Source organism: Sciurus vulgaris (genome assembly GCF_902686455.1).
Source record: "Sciurus vulgaris genome assembly, chromosome: 15".
Lineage (NCBI taxonomy): Eukaryota > Metazoa > Chordata > Mammalia > Rodentia > Sciuridae > Sciurus > Sciurus vulgaris.
Window position 1 is genome coordinate 19,990,507 of NC_136476.1, and position 16,074 is coordinate 20,006,580.

Here is a 16,074-nt window from a genome sequence, read left to right on the forward strand (position 1 = left end):
CCCCAGCAGAGGCCTGGTGTTCTTACTGTGGTAACTATTAGAAACCAAATTTCAATAACTGGCTCCTTTATATCTAATAAGGGCTGTGGGATGCAGGGTAAGGGAAGAGGCAGGAGACTAGGAAGACAGACAGAGGAAAGTTCCATTCCCCTGCTTCCCTCATAGGAAAAAGGTTATGTGCCAGCATCTCTCTACACCTCTAAATAAAGCACTGGGATCACTACTAATTAGTTTTTGTGACTCTGTTCTGGCTGTTTAACCTGCTATTTCACAAAAAGTCCTCATCTGCAAAAGGAAGAATTTGGATTTTGATTGTGGAAGCATGCAACTAAGATTATGACCATACAAGGCAGCATGTGAAGTGTGTGTGTGTGTGGTCTTTAAGAATGTGGTTTTATTTATGTAAGACCACCTCCAAAATGTGTGTGTTAATATAAATACATTTTATATTTTCCCTCTTTCTTCTCTGCCTTTAAAACAAGAATCTTCATTGTGGCCTCAAATTTTCTAAAAAATTTGTCTTTATATCATCTGTTGGGTTGTATTTATATCTGCTTCTGTAATACTAATTGAAGAGTCTGACCTTGCAGTGGCAGCAGAAGCTAAAAATTTCTTCTGTGGTTTACCAACTCTTCCCCTAAGCAGCTGCTTGTTTGGGTGGGCAGAGTGAGCCCCACACATTGGAAACACCCTCTGTTAAGAGAAGGAGTGCTTATCACAGAAGGTACCTTTTGTGCAACTTTTTTGTAAACTGTTTTCTGAAAACACACTCTGGTCCTATGACATAAGTCTGGAGTTTATTTACATCTGTGTTCTAAGTCAAATGCCCTTATAATGCAGTGAGTAGTGAAGCATTCAAAGTCAAGAATTTCTGGTTCTTAAACTGGTGAATGAGAGTATTGAATGTTATCCATAAATAATGTTCACAGTACATACAGGAGTTGAGTTTTTGTTTTGTTTTTTTAACATAAATTGCTCCGAGCCAAGGATGAAGAATAACAGAATCCCATGTTGAGTAGCCAGAATTATATTAAATTCAAACTTAAGTCCTTTAATTGTACATAGAAATTTTTGATTATTTTGAAGGACACGTTTACTGTATTCAAAGCAGTAGACTTAGAAATAGAGGCCTGTTTCATTGTTTCTCCTGTGAGGTTTTGGTGAGGGTATAAATTGATATCTCCTTTCTAGAGGGCAAAATGACTTTGTACATATTGTTTGATATGTGTAGGCTCCATCTTTTTATCTCACAAACCCACTTCTTGGAATTTACTTATAGGAAACTATTAGAAGTACACGAAGCTATATTGAAAAGTATATTCATTAGGGTGCTGTGTGTGAAAACATTGGTACTAATCTAAATATCCAATAATAAAGGTCAGATAAAGTACAGAACAAATATTTTTAAAAAAATACTATGCAACCATCAAAAGAAGTAATTATTGTCTTAGATGGCTATGATACAGTGTTAAAGTTATAAGGTAATATTTAAAAATAAGCCCATGCATGTAAGCACAGGGAAGACTTGGAAAACTGTATACTTTTTTTTTTTTTTTTTCCCTCTGCATTGGGGATGGAACCCAGGATTTCACACATGCTGTATAAATGCTCTGTCACTGAGCTACACCCTCAGCCCCAATGCCAATAGTAGTGGAATTATAGCTGATTTTTTTTAACTTTTTCTTATTTGCTTTTCTTTATTGCTAAATTTTTACTACTATTACTTTGAGGGGTACTAGAACACTTAATTTGGGAGGGGTAGAACACAACCATTCTGGGTGCTGAGTTAGAAAGAACCCCAGTCATCTGAGTGTCCCTGGCATTGACTAATAGAAACTCTGATTAGTTACCTCTCTACCAGAGGAGCTTCTGAGAGGCAAGCCCTGAATCTTGCTGACCCATGCACAGCATCCCATATGGTCTTACTTTATTAGGCAACATCAACCCAAGGGAGCTTCACATTCCCCTTTGGACCCAGGATTTAGAAGAACACACTCACAGAATTTCCGTCAGGTCTGGAAGTGTCATTAGAGCTGTTCAGTTCAGCCAGGAAATCTGAGGCCCCAAGCATTTAACTTCCCAGAGTCCTGAAGGTGAGTTGAGGCCCAGTTGAGCTGAAAATGTGCCTCCCAGGCGCCTGTGCTATGTAATGCTGCCACTACTATCTCCAAGCTTTGCTGAGGGGTTAGTGTCTTTCTCTCTCTCCCTCTCTCACCCTCTTCTCCCTCCTGCTCTCTCCCCACCCCTATCCAGCTCACAGCAATTTTCTAGGTCAGAGAAGAAGAAGGTTCTCAGGTAAAAGGATTGTTTTTCCTTAATACCTTGAACGTGAAATTCTGAGATTTTTCATCCCTATCTGTGTACGGGCAACTTCCACACTATCTGTGTGGGTGAACTTCCTTGGGTTTGGCATCTTTTCAATATCTAATAAAGGTTGCAGACCTTCTCCCTTGAACAATTAATGTGTACTGAAAACACCACTGCCTTTGTGTTTGATTTCGGAGGTTTTGGGAACCCTCTCAAGTTTTCCAGTGCTGTTTTGTCCTTTGTCTTATGCTCCTCACGTTCTCGAATATTTCTCTTGCCTTTGAATCCCATGGAACTAGGAGCTAGTTTTCATATCTGTTTGGTAAATATGGTTTCTTGCCAAAACATTATTGTGGAAAGAGAAAAGAGAGATGGGCACCAGGAACATGCCTCATCAATTAGATGTAGTGTTTCCTTTGCTTACTGTTGTTAGATTGTCTTTGCAACCAGCTCCCTAGCATAACTGCTTTTATTTTTGCACTGTGTTGACTCTGTTCCTTTCGACATATCTGTTTCATAGTCACCCCTGAACTGTGTTCATCATGTTCCTTCATCCTGCTCCCTGGAAAAGCACAGCCCTCTTACATGACAGATGCAGGCCCAGGCTCAAGATGAAGCCACACCAGTATTTCTTTGTGCTTCTCAACAAAAATAGGGTGTTTGTATGAGAGTAGGTAATTTCATCTTAAAAGATGTAAGAGTTTGGAGAATGGTCTTGTGCAGTAGTATGCAAATCAACTGATGGGCTTGTAAACACATGAACTACTGAGCTTACCTGGAGACTTTCTGATTCAGTAGTCCAGGGCAGATTTGGGGAATGTGCATTTCTACTAAGTTCCCTAGTACTGCTGCCATGATCCATCCAGAACCAAACTTTGACTAAGAAAAAGAAAAAGGATTCTGTAAAGCAGTATGTTTTTCAAGCCTCTCTCATAACTGAAATAACTTAGGGATGTATGTTAAAATATAAATTTCAACCCCAGGCCAGACTCACAGAATCTGAATCTTGGATGAGAGTTTTGGTGCTGTGTTATCAGATTTGAGGGAGATATTGTTGCTATTGGCTAAACCCAATGGAGCATTGCTTGTTTTCAGACAAGCCATTGCACTGTAGAATTTATTCTCTACTTTAAATTATAGCTTCCTTAGCCATTCGTGCTTTGTCGTGTGACCCTGCTCAGTTCCTAGAAGCATACCTAGATGGGGAAGAAAAAGAAATATGCATTTTTAGTAAGTTCTTTGGCAGTGATGATTCTGCTGGCCCTGGGAACCAGCCTTGTTGAAACACAGGGTCAGCCTCTTTCTGACTTGGCAGAACCTTTGCAGCCTGGGTCAGGGGTGAAGCCTTTCCTCTGTTAGATCCCATCCTCTGTACTTTTCCTATTGTGCTGGAGAGGAGACTGTCCTCAGAACCTTTATGAAGGAGGAAAGAAAGAGGGCCTCTGAGTGGGGAGGAAGTGTTTCACTTGCAGCTGTGGGGTCCCCTTCCCCAAATGGTTACATTTCCCCAGCTGAACAGTTTGCAAGTGGCTGATGGCTTTTGGAATTGAATCTTGGAGGGATACTACTACAGCCTCTGACTGCTTGAAGTTGGTGAGGATGGCCCATTGATCCTCCTTCTGGCTCCTCCTGCTGACCAGGGGGCAAGGCTCTCCCATCTGGGCATGGCCTGTCATTGATCAAACTGTCTCTTTATGGCTGTTCTTCAAAGCACCCCTTAGTAGAATGGGAGCCAAGAGGAAACAGAATTTTCAGTCATTTTTGTTTTTTTAGTACCAGGGATTGAAACCAGAGTGCTTAACAATTAAGCCACATCCCTAGTCCTTTTTATTTTTTTATCTTGAGACAGTGTCTTGCTAAGTTGCTTAGGGCCTCATTAAGTTGTTAAGGCTTGTGATCCTCCTGCCTCAGCCTCCCAAGTTACAGGTACAGGCATCCAGCCATTTCCAATTTATAAATGACAATTCTACAGCAGGTCCAGTGCCCCTATTCCCTGCCTTTTTAAATCTTTGAGTTTAACTTCTGGTTACAACTTTTCCCCAAACTTTGTGCTCTGGAATTTGCTTGCCTAGCTTGGTTAGGTGAACATCAGCAGAACTCTTAAAGAGCTGCTTGTCCCAATAGTAAAAATAGTGACAATTAAAAAAAAAAAGAAAGGCAGGGAACATTTTAAGTCCCTGTATTTAAAAGGGGAAAAGCTTAAGTGAGATTTGTTTAAACTAGAAGAAAACAACATTTCAAGAGTCACTTAACTGCCTGCCTGACTTGAGGACAGTTTGACCTTGAAAGTGTGACTTGGGCACAGTGGATGCTAGACTGCCCCTTATTGTTGTGTTTAAAAACACATAAATTTACTTTCAATTTTTAAGCGTACATTACAGGGCTGATTGTTAACCATGTATGCACTGTTGTATAATAGATCCCTGGACTTTTTCATCTGAAATCCTTTTTTTCATCTTGCAGGACTGAAACTCTACACTCATTGTACAGTTCCCTACTTCTCCCTTCAGCCCAGGACACCACTGTTCTACCTTGTTTCTATAAGCTTGGTTACTTTAGATAACCCGTGTCAATGGAGTTGTACAGTGTTCAGCTTTCCGTGATTAGTTTATTTCACTTTGTCTAACACCCTCAAGGTTTGTCCATATTGTAGCATACATGTATTGTCCACAGGTCTCTCCTAGCCATAGGATAGGATTTCCTGTACCATTCTGTTGTGTGCATAGACCACATTTTCTGTACTCATCTGTCAGTGGACATTGAGGTCACCATCTACAACTTGGCTAACAATTCCATAGTGAACATGGGAATACAAATATCTCGTCAAGTTCCCCATTTTGGATAAGTACCCAGGAGTAGGATTGCAGGATCATACAACGGTTCTATTTCTTATTCCGGGGGAAACTCCCATACTGTTTTCTGCTGCAGCTGCATCGTTTTGCAACCACATGAATATTGTACAAACATTCCAGTTTCTCCACCTGTTACTAACACATGTTATTTTCTGGTTTTTTGATAGTGGCCATTCTAACAGGTGTGAGGTGGCATCTCATTGTGGTTTTAATTTAGTTCTGCCCTTTTAAATCTTTAAATTTAGCCTCTGTTTATAGCTTTTCCCAAAACCATTTTCAGCGGAACTGCACATGCTATTCTGGTAACACAGTTTAACATTGTGAAAACTTCTGTTGGGCAGCAAATCATAAAGTACCTCCTGGCCTACGCATTTGACCTCTTTTGAGTCTACCTTAAATTGTTGGGAACTGGTATGTTCTTGGGAAAAAGAACACAAGACACTCTGGGAAATTCCTGTTTAGCACAACTGAGCCCTTCTATATACAAGAGAAAATTTTAAAATATAAATTTTAAATGAAGTCGAAGGGCTGATCATATCTGTAAGGTGAGATCCTCTATGAGGGGTATGAATAACCATTCTTGGAATATCCAGTGTCCTTTCTCCATGATAATACCACTTTCGAGACCTTGTAAACCTCAAAAAGGGAAGAACAGTCTGTTTTGTTAACCTTTGTACTGTCCAACAATGTCAGTGGCACACTGCATGTTAAGTTAGTATATATTTTTTGGATGCTTTTTATTTTAATAAATCATCTGTACTTTCTTATATAATAAGTATAAAAGGTATCTACCCCTTTGGTAATATTTATTATTTAGTAATTGAAGCATTGAAGGTCAGTTTTTACTTTTAATATTATATTCATTATATTTGAGATTGTTTAGCTTTCATGTGGAGAAAAAGAGACCCAAGCACAAACCTTTCCATTATGTACCTGCTAGGCCTGCAACATGATTTTAATAATATTTACTGATATGATGTGGGCAATTTCTATGAAGTGGGCAGAGAGGTATCAATAAGAGTGACTATAAGGTGGCCAGTCAAGTGTTGTTTTTTGACCCACTGCTCAATCCATTTCAAGGTCTGATTTATATTATCTTCTGATTCTTCTTGTTTATTGCTGGGCAGTTGATGCATAATTTCTTTTTTGTAGGATGGTATGTCTTCTTCATGAAGAACTTGAAAAATCTCACACTGAATATTATCTCTTAATTTCTTCTCACCATAACCCCTTGTTTCTTTCGTGCAATACTGTTCACAACACAAAACCTATATGAAACAAGCGTTCAGGGAAGAAATCACAACCATGGTAATCAACAATAGCTCCACCTTCTCTCATTTGATTTTCTAACTCATCAAGGACTCTATCTTCATCTAAAATGGGACAATCATACTCTTCATCGTAGCCTTATATAACTGTCCTTCCTGAGCCTAAATTACCAACATTAGTATATTTGTCTTGATCTTGATGCAAGTTTTTTGCCTAGTGTAGTTTTTGCAACCCCTGAAGTCCCTCTCTCTACCTCACTGGGGAGCGACTGGCCCCAGTCAATATATTTTTAATAAGTGATCAAACTCAGGCTTCCTGAGGGATGTTTTCCAAATCACTTTATCATTTTCTTAAAATCAGAGGCCATTCCTGGCTCTTGGAATCTTAAAACTTAATTTCTCCCACCCCAATTAATTTATCTCATATATGGCTTTTAAATTTTTTTTTTTTTTTTTAGTTGTAGATGAATACAATATCTTTTTTTATGTGGTGCTGAGGATCTGACCCAGTGCCTCACACACGCGAGGCAAGTGCTCTACCACTGAGCTACAGCCCCAGCCCTCATTTATGGTTTTGAGAACCTCTGGTGTACATCAGAGTCACCCAAAGGGTTGTTAAAATGCAGACTGCTGGGCCCCACCTCCAGAGACCTGAGTCAGTAGATCTGCCATGGTTCAAGAATTTGCATTTCTTATAAAATCCATCAAGATAATGCTGATGCCAGTGTTCTGGGGGCTACACTTTGAGACCTACTATTTTTAGTTTAAAAATGTGGTATTGGTCCCCATTTATATGCTGACAGTTCCAATAACATTATTGAGCAATTTAAGAGTTGAGAAGAAAGACCACATTAGAATCCAGTCCCAGAGGAATTAAAGGGAAAATGTTTGCTAAAGCAGTCCCTTTAAAATAGGAAATTAAGAAAAAAACTTTCAAACTGCATCAAACTAATTTTCTTACAACTGTGCTGTTACATTCTTGTCCTTTAATGTTTGAATACACAAAAGTACTGATGATTTAATTCATAAACTACAACCAAGAAGGAATTCTTTCTCAGCAAGAGCAAGACTTCACTAATGAGACTGTATTTGTAAAATCAAGGCTTAGGTTGCTGCTAGGGTCTGTTTTCCCTAAACCTTTAGCACTTGAACCAAAGCAAATCAATAAAATCTATATCATCTTAACCCTACTGAGCCATACAATTATTGACCTTTGAAGTCAACCAAAGCTGGAAAGATGGTAACTGACAGAGAAAGGAACTTTAGTGATTTCAGTCTTCATTGGGATGCTCTTCTCCAGGCAATCCATTGCTCCTCCTTTTTTGCAGCAGAGCAGCTGGCTTTCAGCCTCTGTTGTCATGATCTGATAAACTTTCACCATAGAAGATTTCCTGGAAAGAAGTTTTGCAAGCGTCACTTCTCATTAAGTGTTCCGGAAGCTGTGTGGGTCCCCGCCACCCAACTGGAGCAGAGCCAGGTGCAGCTCCGAAAGCATTTGCAATCTTCAGGATGGTTCTATCCTGCTTGCTGGCAGCATAACCCTTGTGCACACGCCTGAAGAGATTCTGATGTCCTTTCAGAATGTAGAGTGGATGAGCGGTGAGGTTCTATGAGGAGGTAGGACACATCCATGCCTGCTTTGGGGCAGGGAGAGGCAGATCTTATGAATACTTTTTTCAAGATAAGTGAATAATTGACTTTTAGTACAGTCAATCCATTAAGCATGCTATGAATGTAAATATTCTTTAGACCCAAAGCACAGATCTCTAGTTAGCTTCTGTTAGAGGAAAGAGTAGGCAGATGTCTGCTTTGTTCACTGATGTATCCTAAGTGCCAAAATCAAAATCTGGCACATAATAAGCATTCATTTAATGAATAAATGAATGAATGTACTTGCTATTACTTCTTCCCTATTTTCTCTTCATTGTCTGCATTTTAATTTGTTCCTGTGATAAAAATATCTCCTTCGGCTTTTTAAGCTTTGTTTTCCCAAGGAATAAAGTTCCTAATAAAACTATTTGGACAAACATAGTGTACAATTTCTTTAATAGGCAAATCCAGCCTTTTCTCTACTGTAGAAATGAAAGCCAGTATCCAGGTAATTCTAATTTAGATCTTGATCCATACTTGAGATTTCCCTCCACCTCTTCCCCACTCATACTAAGAAAATTATCTGCTGTATTTGAAAAGGCCAAATAGAGTGGGTCATGTTAGGTAATTTGGTTACAAAACAACCAAGAGCTAGTTAATATTACCTCCATTCTCACTGTGGTAGGAGCCAATGGTGGAAATCACTGGAAGATAATCTGATGATGATCTGTGGCCAAAGTTTATACTTCTACATAATTTTAATTGTTACTTTTAATTAAGTTGTCAACTGACTTTGCATAATCTGTAGGAATATGTAGACAATCATACCTGATTATAATAAATTAGATTTTGGGATATCTTCTGGAAAGACTGACTTATTTAAAGGAATAAATGAATTTGTGTGTGTGTGTGTGTGTGTTGCTGTGCTGGATATCAAATACAGGGCCTTGCACATACTAGGCAGCACTGTCACTGAGCTGTGCCCCCAGCAGCTCTGCATTTTTTAATTAGGATTAAGATATTTGGGGCTGGGGAGATAGCTCAGCTGGTAGAGTGCTTGCCTTGCAAAGCACAAAGCCCTGAGTTCATTTCCCAGTACCGAAAAAAAAAAAAAAAAAAAAAGATACTTGTGTTTGTGTACGTGTGTGTGTGTGTGTGTGTGTGTGTTTTAACTATTCTTTTATGTGGTGCCAAGGATGGAACACTGTGCCTCACGCATACTAGGCAAGTGCTCCACCACTGAGCTACAATCCCAGCCCTGTGTCCTTGTGTTTTTTAGTTTTGTTTTTCCAGGCTCAAGTTCCCTTAAGTTCCTCTTTGGCACCAGTAGCTCTGTATCATCTTTGCCTCAGGCAGTTCACCTCATTCTCCAGCCTCAGCATCTAATTGCCCTGCACCTTCTCTGTCTGGTCTTTGCAGGGGCCATTCCTTTCTAGAATGCCTTTTGCCTTTCGTGCCCTGAAAAATACTCATTTTTTAAATTCATAAGCCAACTAGTCTCTTATTTTTTTTCTGACCACTTCCACCCATTTTTGGCAAAATAAGACTATGGATTGTAATTGAACTGTACACACACTGGTCTAGTGTTTTCTCTTTAGAAGAGTCTGTGTGCCTCTAGCAAGAGTGTGTGAATCTATGGGGAAGGTAAAATGCTTTATCTGTCTTATGCCTCCAAAATGGAAACTTAATAGTGCCTAGAGCAAACTCTTAGAAATTTAGTAAGGCAATTAATTAAAATATTCACATAGTCATGTAAAATATTGAAAAGAAATTTGTCTCCATTAATAACAGTGGTTATGTTCAGGCTGCAAAATTAATTTTTTTGCATGTTCTGTCTTTTCCAGATTTTAGGCAAAGTTAATTATTGCTTTCTTAATTTTATTAGGTGAAGAAAATATATGTAAAAGAGATTCTAGAACTTTCTCATCAAAAGCTGCTGCTTTCGTGATTGTTGTTGGATGACTAGGTACTTATTCCAACCGCCCTACCTCTATCAATTTTTTAAACTCCTGCCATCCCATTGGAGCCTTCCACTTGTCCTTAGTAGTCAGAATGCCTCCCCCCCCACCCCATTGAAAAAAACTTTTTTGAAAGACTTTATATGAATGTCATTTGTTGACATTGTTGAAAACGAAGCAAATTCCATGTACAGTCTAGAATAGGGGATGAGGGGTAAGTCCCGAGACAGATTTTCTGCATAAGTACCTCCTCAGGCTCTTAAACATGGTTTAAGATAAGATTACAAATACAGTTGCTTTAAAAACTTATTTCAGAAAATTCTGAGACATTGTCTCAAGTGATTTGAGCAGAGCATCTTTATATCCTCGAGCGGTTTGAGCAGAGCATCCTTGCAGTAAGCATATGCATCCCTGCAGCGGCTACCTTGAAGGGGATGTCACTCATTTGTGCATGTAAGATCTCTGGTTAAAACCATAGTGCTCTCACTCTGACTGACGAAACTGTAGGGCTGAGGCCTGGACTCGGTCGAGTTACTGAACCTAAATCGTCCGCTCTGTTATACTAGCTATTGTGAGCATGGCAAATTCCAAGCCTCCTTGCACCTTAGTTACCTTTTTATAAAATGGGGAGAAGGGCTTTTAGTATTTTGCCGGGTTATTGTAAGTTTTAAACAAGGTCATAACTGTTAAATTTGCTAAAAAGTGCCTTAGAGTGTAACATAATCTCATCATTTCTAAGGTGCATATTTTTGAGACTTTAGGAAATGAGGTGTGTCTTACACTTAATATATATATTTTTAAGTGCTGGGGATTGAACCCAGGGCCTTTCACTTGCTAATAAGCACACGCTCTACCACTGAGCTGCGCTCCCAGCCCCAGTCTAATTTTTAATAAGCATTTTATATCATTTAATTGGTGATAATTTTTTTAAAATTGGTACTTAAAATATAGTTCACCTTACAGTTTGTGACATTTTAGATTTCAGTAGCTAATCATAGTAAGAGATCAACTCTGCATGCTGTCATCAGCATTATTATCAGGATCATCGTCATCATTATCATGATCCTAACCAATATCATGGCACTGGATTGTTTAACAGTGCTAGCCCAGAATATATATCAAATCTGGTTTACTCCAACTACTGTTTTCATTGGTGTGTTCTTAGGGAGGAAAAAAAACCAAAATAAAACAAAACAAAACAAAAAAACCCAAAACCTAGTGAGCTGCTTTTCATGATTTTATTTCAACTAATGTAAAGTATGGGATCAATTCATACAGTGTTTGTATTTGCTATACCATAGTTGGGGAGCTGTGAAAATGTTCTTCAAGGCCATTTAGTCTCTTGAAATAAATAAGAAGATTATTCTCGATTTTCTCTATTGATATTTTTTTTCCTAAATCCTTCCAAAGAAATGTTTTGTTGTTTTGTTTTTTTCCTCAGCTAGCAGAACTAAGCCACCATTGTACCACTTAAGATTTACTGGTTTACACTCTCCTCCAAGAGAGAGAAGAGACAGTTTATTGATCTGTAACAAAGAAATGGACCGTGGCCAAGCCTTTTCTGGTTTGAACAATGCACTGACATGAGAATCTGCATATCATTAAGAACAAGTCCTCACAATTTGAGGCCACCTGTCAGACATGAACAATAACTGTAAAAAAAAAAAAAAAAAAAAATCAATAGACAATATACAACTGTTCTCTGCACACACACTAGATCCTGTGCTGGTGATAGGGTCCTTTTATTTTACCAGTGATATGCTTGTAGTGTCTAATTTTAGGCTTCCTCCTCCTTTTGATTTTGTTGTTTAGTTCGGGGGAGGATGGGAGAGACCAGTTCAGATCTGAGGTAAAGATCTTCTGCCAAGTGAAAGAGGTGTTCAGGAACAGGAGAGAACCTTAGGCCAAAGTTGATGAATCTTCACTAGGAAGATTCTGGGCATATCTCCTTCCAGACCTTAATACATACTTCATTCACCCATAACACATGTAGCTTGTCTCTTCTTGTCTTTCGTTTGCCCTCCAGAGTTTAAATGGTGGTATTTACAAGCCATTGTGAAGCAAGATTGCAAACACACAGGCTAGCAAGAGGCCAGTAAACAGGTTTGAGTTGAGGTTTTGGTTGTCGTTGGCTTTTAGAGGTACAGTTAATTGAATAATGCAGAAGCTGGGCTTTTTTTCTTCACCCCTCTCTTGCCTACTCCTCTCCCTCTAATCTTCCCAGTTCCCACATTTTATTTTAAAGCCGTATTTATCAGACATTGATAGACTTTCGTATTTTGGAGAGAGAACGTCCATACAGTCCCTAAAGCCTGCCCTTAATTCAGCCACCTCTGTACATAGGAATTATTGCTAGCCAAGCTCAATGCTGTGGACCTGAACCAGTGCCTCTGTTTCCCTGGGAATGTTGCCTTACAGAAATTAGAACCATCCTGTAATGGCGTTGCCAGCCAGAAACTGGGGACCAGCAGGGAGTGAACACTGGTCAGTGACACTGGTCACTGTGGCTGGACAAATCGAGCAGGGAAGCATACTTGTCAGAGCAGCCTTTCAACCAAAATAAAGGAGGAGTCCTTTTGAATTTGCACTATGCTGCTCTCGTAGTGGTTAGCTTTGAGCTGTGGTACAAGTCTGTTTCAACAGTCAGGACAGTTTCACTAGCTAAACAGCAAGGTCTCACCAACTGTGATCAAAGCCAACAGTCGTGTCTGTTTTCTTCCTTTTTATTTACAAACATCCCTGACCTCTTGTAATCTCCATTATGATCGGGTAGTTTCCCTTTGCTCAAATATTAAGATACTTTTTCCTTTCTCTGATGATGGTTTTAGAGCAAATAAAACTAAAATTGACAAGATGGGTATAGATATTTATTTTTAATAATTATTATTAAAGAAGGAGTAAAGGAGCACAAAATCATCTACATCATCACCCAAGGCCAACAACAGTGAACATTTTGGTTCATTCACTTGCAGTTGTTTTAATTAATGTGTAAATTTATGCAAACATTTTTAACAATTCGTTTTAGGATTTGATTGATGGCATCTTTTTAAAATCAGTGGTACTTAAAATAATGATGCACCTTAGAGTGGGTGACATTTTAGTTTTTAGTAACAGCAATAAGCATGTAAGCTGTCATCCGCATTATCAGGGTTGTTATCATTATCTTTTTAAGTCAACATATTTTGAGTATTTTACCAGACTATTATAAATTCTTGCATAATTTTAGTGCTACATTAGGATTATTTTGGCATCCTTTTCTTATTGGGAGGTCATGTGGGCTTCTACATTGACTTTTAAAAAAATTTTTTTTACATAACTAAGTTTAAAAATTTTTTTAGTAGTATATAGACACAATACCTTTATTTTATTTTTATTCTCATGTGGCACTGAGGATTAAACCCAGTTCATCACACATGCTAGGCGAGCACTCTACCACTGAGCCACAACCCCAGCCCGGTAGAATATACTTTGACATATTATACATACATAGAAGAAGTATAACTTGTTCCAACTAGGATTCCATTATTGTGGTTGTGCATGATGTGGAGTTACACTGGTCATATATTCAAGTATGTGGATAGGAAAGATATGTCTGATTCATTCTCCTGTCTTCCCTATTCCCATCTCTTCTCCCTTCCCTTCATTCCCCTTTGCTTAATCCAATCAACTTCTTCAATGTTTATAGCAGCTCAATTCACAATAGCCAAGCTATGGAACCAGCCTAGGTGCTTGACAACAGATGAATGGATAAAGAAAATGTGGTATATATACACAATGGAATATTAGCCATAAAGAATAAAACTATGGCATTTGCTGGTAAAAGGAAAAAACTAAAGAATATCATGCTAAATGAAATGTCAGTCCTAAAATACCAAAGGAGAATGTTCTCTCAGATCAGAAGTTCAGTTGACATTATAAGTATCCACTTGAGGTTTGTTTAGCTTAGTTTCTTCTGGTTTTGTGGGTCTAAAGTTAGAATTTGGTCACATTAGAAATGGTATGTTTCTATGTTTACTGTTGTTTGCTTTTTTTCTGCTCTCAGAAAGCATTTCAGAAAGGAAATGTTGGAGTAATACTCTATTCTTTTTTGTTTCAAATTTTGTGATTGTAATATGTCTCATAGTGATCTCAGCTAACTTTAAAATAGAAAATCAATATAAAATAAGAAATATGTTGCCCCATATGGAGTTTAATGTTTCAAAACTGTGTGCCCCGTTACATCATCTGAAGTTTATCCCACAGGACAATGGAAGGTTTTGAATTGTGTTTTGTTTCTAAGAGGGTAACTGACTGAATCCGATTTGTGTTTTAGAGAGGGGCCAGCATGGAGGAAAGGTGGGCTTGGGAGAAAAGACTTGATACATGTCAAAAAAATTTGTGCAAAGTTACCTTTTTAAAAAAAACATTAACATCCGGGGCAAGAACTGGTTTGAAATTGCAGTTACATAAATGGAACTGCCAGGCCAACATTTTGGAAAGGAAGAAAAGCTTTAAAACCAAAATAGTTTGCAGAATAGTTTGTGGAATGGCACGGTTGCGCAATCCTTTGCATTCGAAGACCACCTTCGCCAGTTTCTGGAGAACTACTCTTGATTCCCACAAGAGTATTGTGTTTGGAGATGTTTCAATTCCTAGCCCTGGTCTCAATTCTGAGTGTCCACGTCCAGTGCAGTTGCTACCTGGATCCTCAGTCTCTCTCCCCAATTCCAATCTGCTTTCTCTGTCAGCAGTCTTCTTTGTAAACAGAATACTAAGATTTAGTGTTGTACATATTTTTAAATGATCCATTTTGATGGGGTGTCTTTATTGTTTCAGGTCGAATGCCTTTGGGAACTTGATGTATAAAATTTGCATGACTCCTTGCTCCTTTCTGGGTCTGTCCTTGGATTCAAGCCAGCATGGCTCATACCACAAAGGTTAACGGCTGTTCCTCAGGTAACTGGCTCTGGTGGTGGGGGTAGAAAGTGTATGTGTGTGTGTTTCCCCACATTTTTTCATTGTTGCATTATAGTTGTACATATTGATGGGATTTTTTGTTACATATTTGTGCATGCACATAATAAAACTATATAATTTGGCCAATATCACTCCCTAGCATGTCCCCCTTCCTTCCCCACCTTCCACCCCTTGATCCTTTTCCTGTACTAATCTCTCTTTGATTTTTTTTTTTTTTTGCAGTGCTGGGGATTTGAACCCAGGGCCTTGTACTTGCAAGGCAGGCACTCTACCAACTGAGCTATATCCCCAACCCCTCCCTTCAATTTTTAAAAAATCCACCATCACCTTTCTTTTCCTTTTTCTTTCTCTGTGTTTTAAATGATGTCTTTGCTCAAAATAATTTCTTTTAAAAAATGAATAGATAATAGCAAATTGACTTGATAAAAGTAGGATTTCCGAGCAATTTTTTATTTATTGAAGTTTTATTGTTCCTTATTTAATCTCTTAGAATATTTGTGTTTATCTTTAGATTTTATATACTGAAATCAGGTAAATTATTCACCTAAGTCAATTCTTTTGAAGTGTTGAAAGGAAAATGTAAAATCCTGAATGCTAATGCAAGTATAACATATACTTGTGCTTATGTCTAAGGAATTGAAGGAGGAGAGGAGAAATACATTTGGATGCTGAAAACAATTCCTACTATGTTGTTGTTGATGATGATGATGATGATGATGATAATTAGAAGAGGGGAAGAGCTGGGTTATTCTGTAAAGTGACTCCCAGAAAGTAATATACAAGCCACATAGACTCATACAGACCTGTATTCCAGTTCTTACATTAGTTATGTTATAGAAAATTTATATTATATTATATTCAAACTATAGGATGAATACTCAGTATTGCTTATGTAAGATTTGGGAAAAATCAATAAACAAATACAGAGAAAATCTTCCTAAGAGATGGTACATGACCTGAGATGACAATCTGTCCAAAATGGCAGGCCAAGTGTTTGTTTTTCTTTTGAATTATCAGAAAAATAGCAGACCGAGTGAGATTAGGAATCCTCTGGGAACTCTCTCCCACAGCCAGTGTCCATAGTCCTTGCTCTGCTCACTCTGAGCATTCCCAATAGCAATGCTATGCAGAGGAGGGAGCATG

The 16,074-nt window shown here is 38.4% G+C and overlaps 1 protein-coding gene and 1 pseudogene across 6 annotated transcripts in view; one reads left to right on the forward strand and one right to left on the reverse strand.

Moving 5' to 3' along the window:
• KANK1 (KN motif and ankyrin repeat domains 1) overlaps positions 1-16,074 on the forward strand; it is a 205,286-nt gene that overhangs the window by 132,454 nt on the left and 56,758 nt on the right. For all 5 annotated transcript variants that reach the window (XM_079112018.1, XM_079112023.1, XM_079112019.1 and 2 more), the window contains one exon: positions 14,791-14,910. In XM_079112018.1, coding sequence (XP_078968144.1) covers positions 14,874-14,910 — 37 coding nt within the window. In that variant the 5' untranslated portion in view covers positions 14,791-14,873. The remainder of the gene's footprint in view (positions 1-14,790; positions 14,911-16,074) is intronic.
• On the reverse strand, positions 1,580-7,787 carry LOC306644942 (adenylate kinase isoenzyme 6-like; annotated as a pseudogene). Its single transcript has 2 exons — positions 7,677-7,787; positions 1,580-6,696 (listed from the first exon to the last, which is right to left on the reverse strand). The product of its transcript is annotated as an adenylate kinase isoenzyme 6-like (transcript).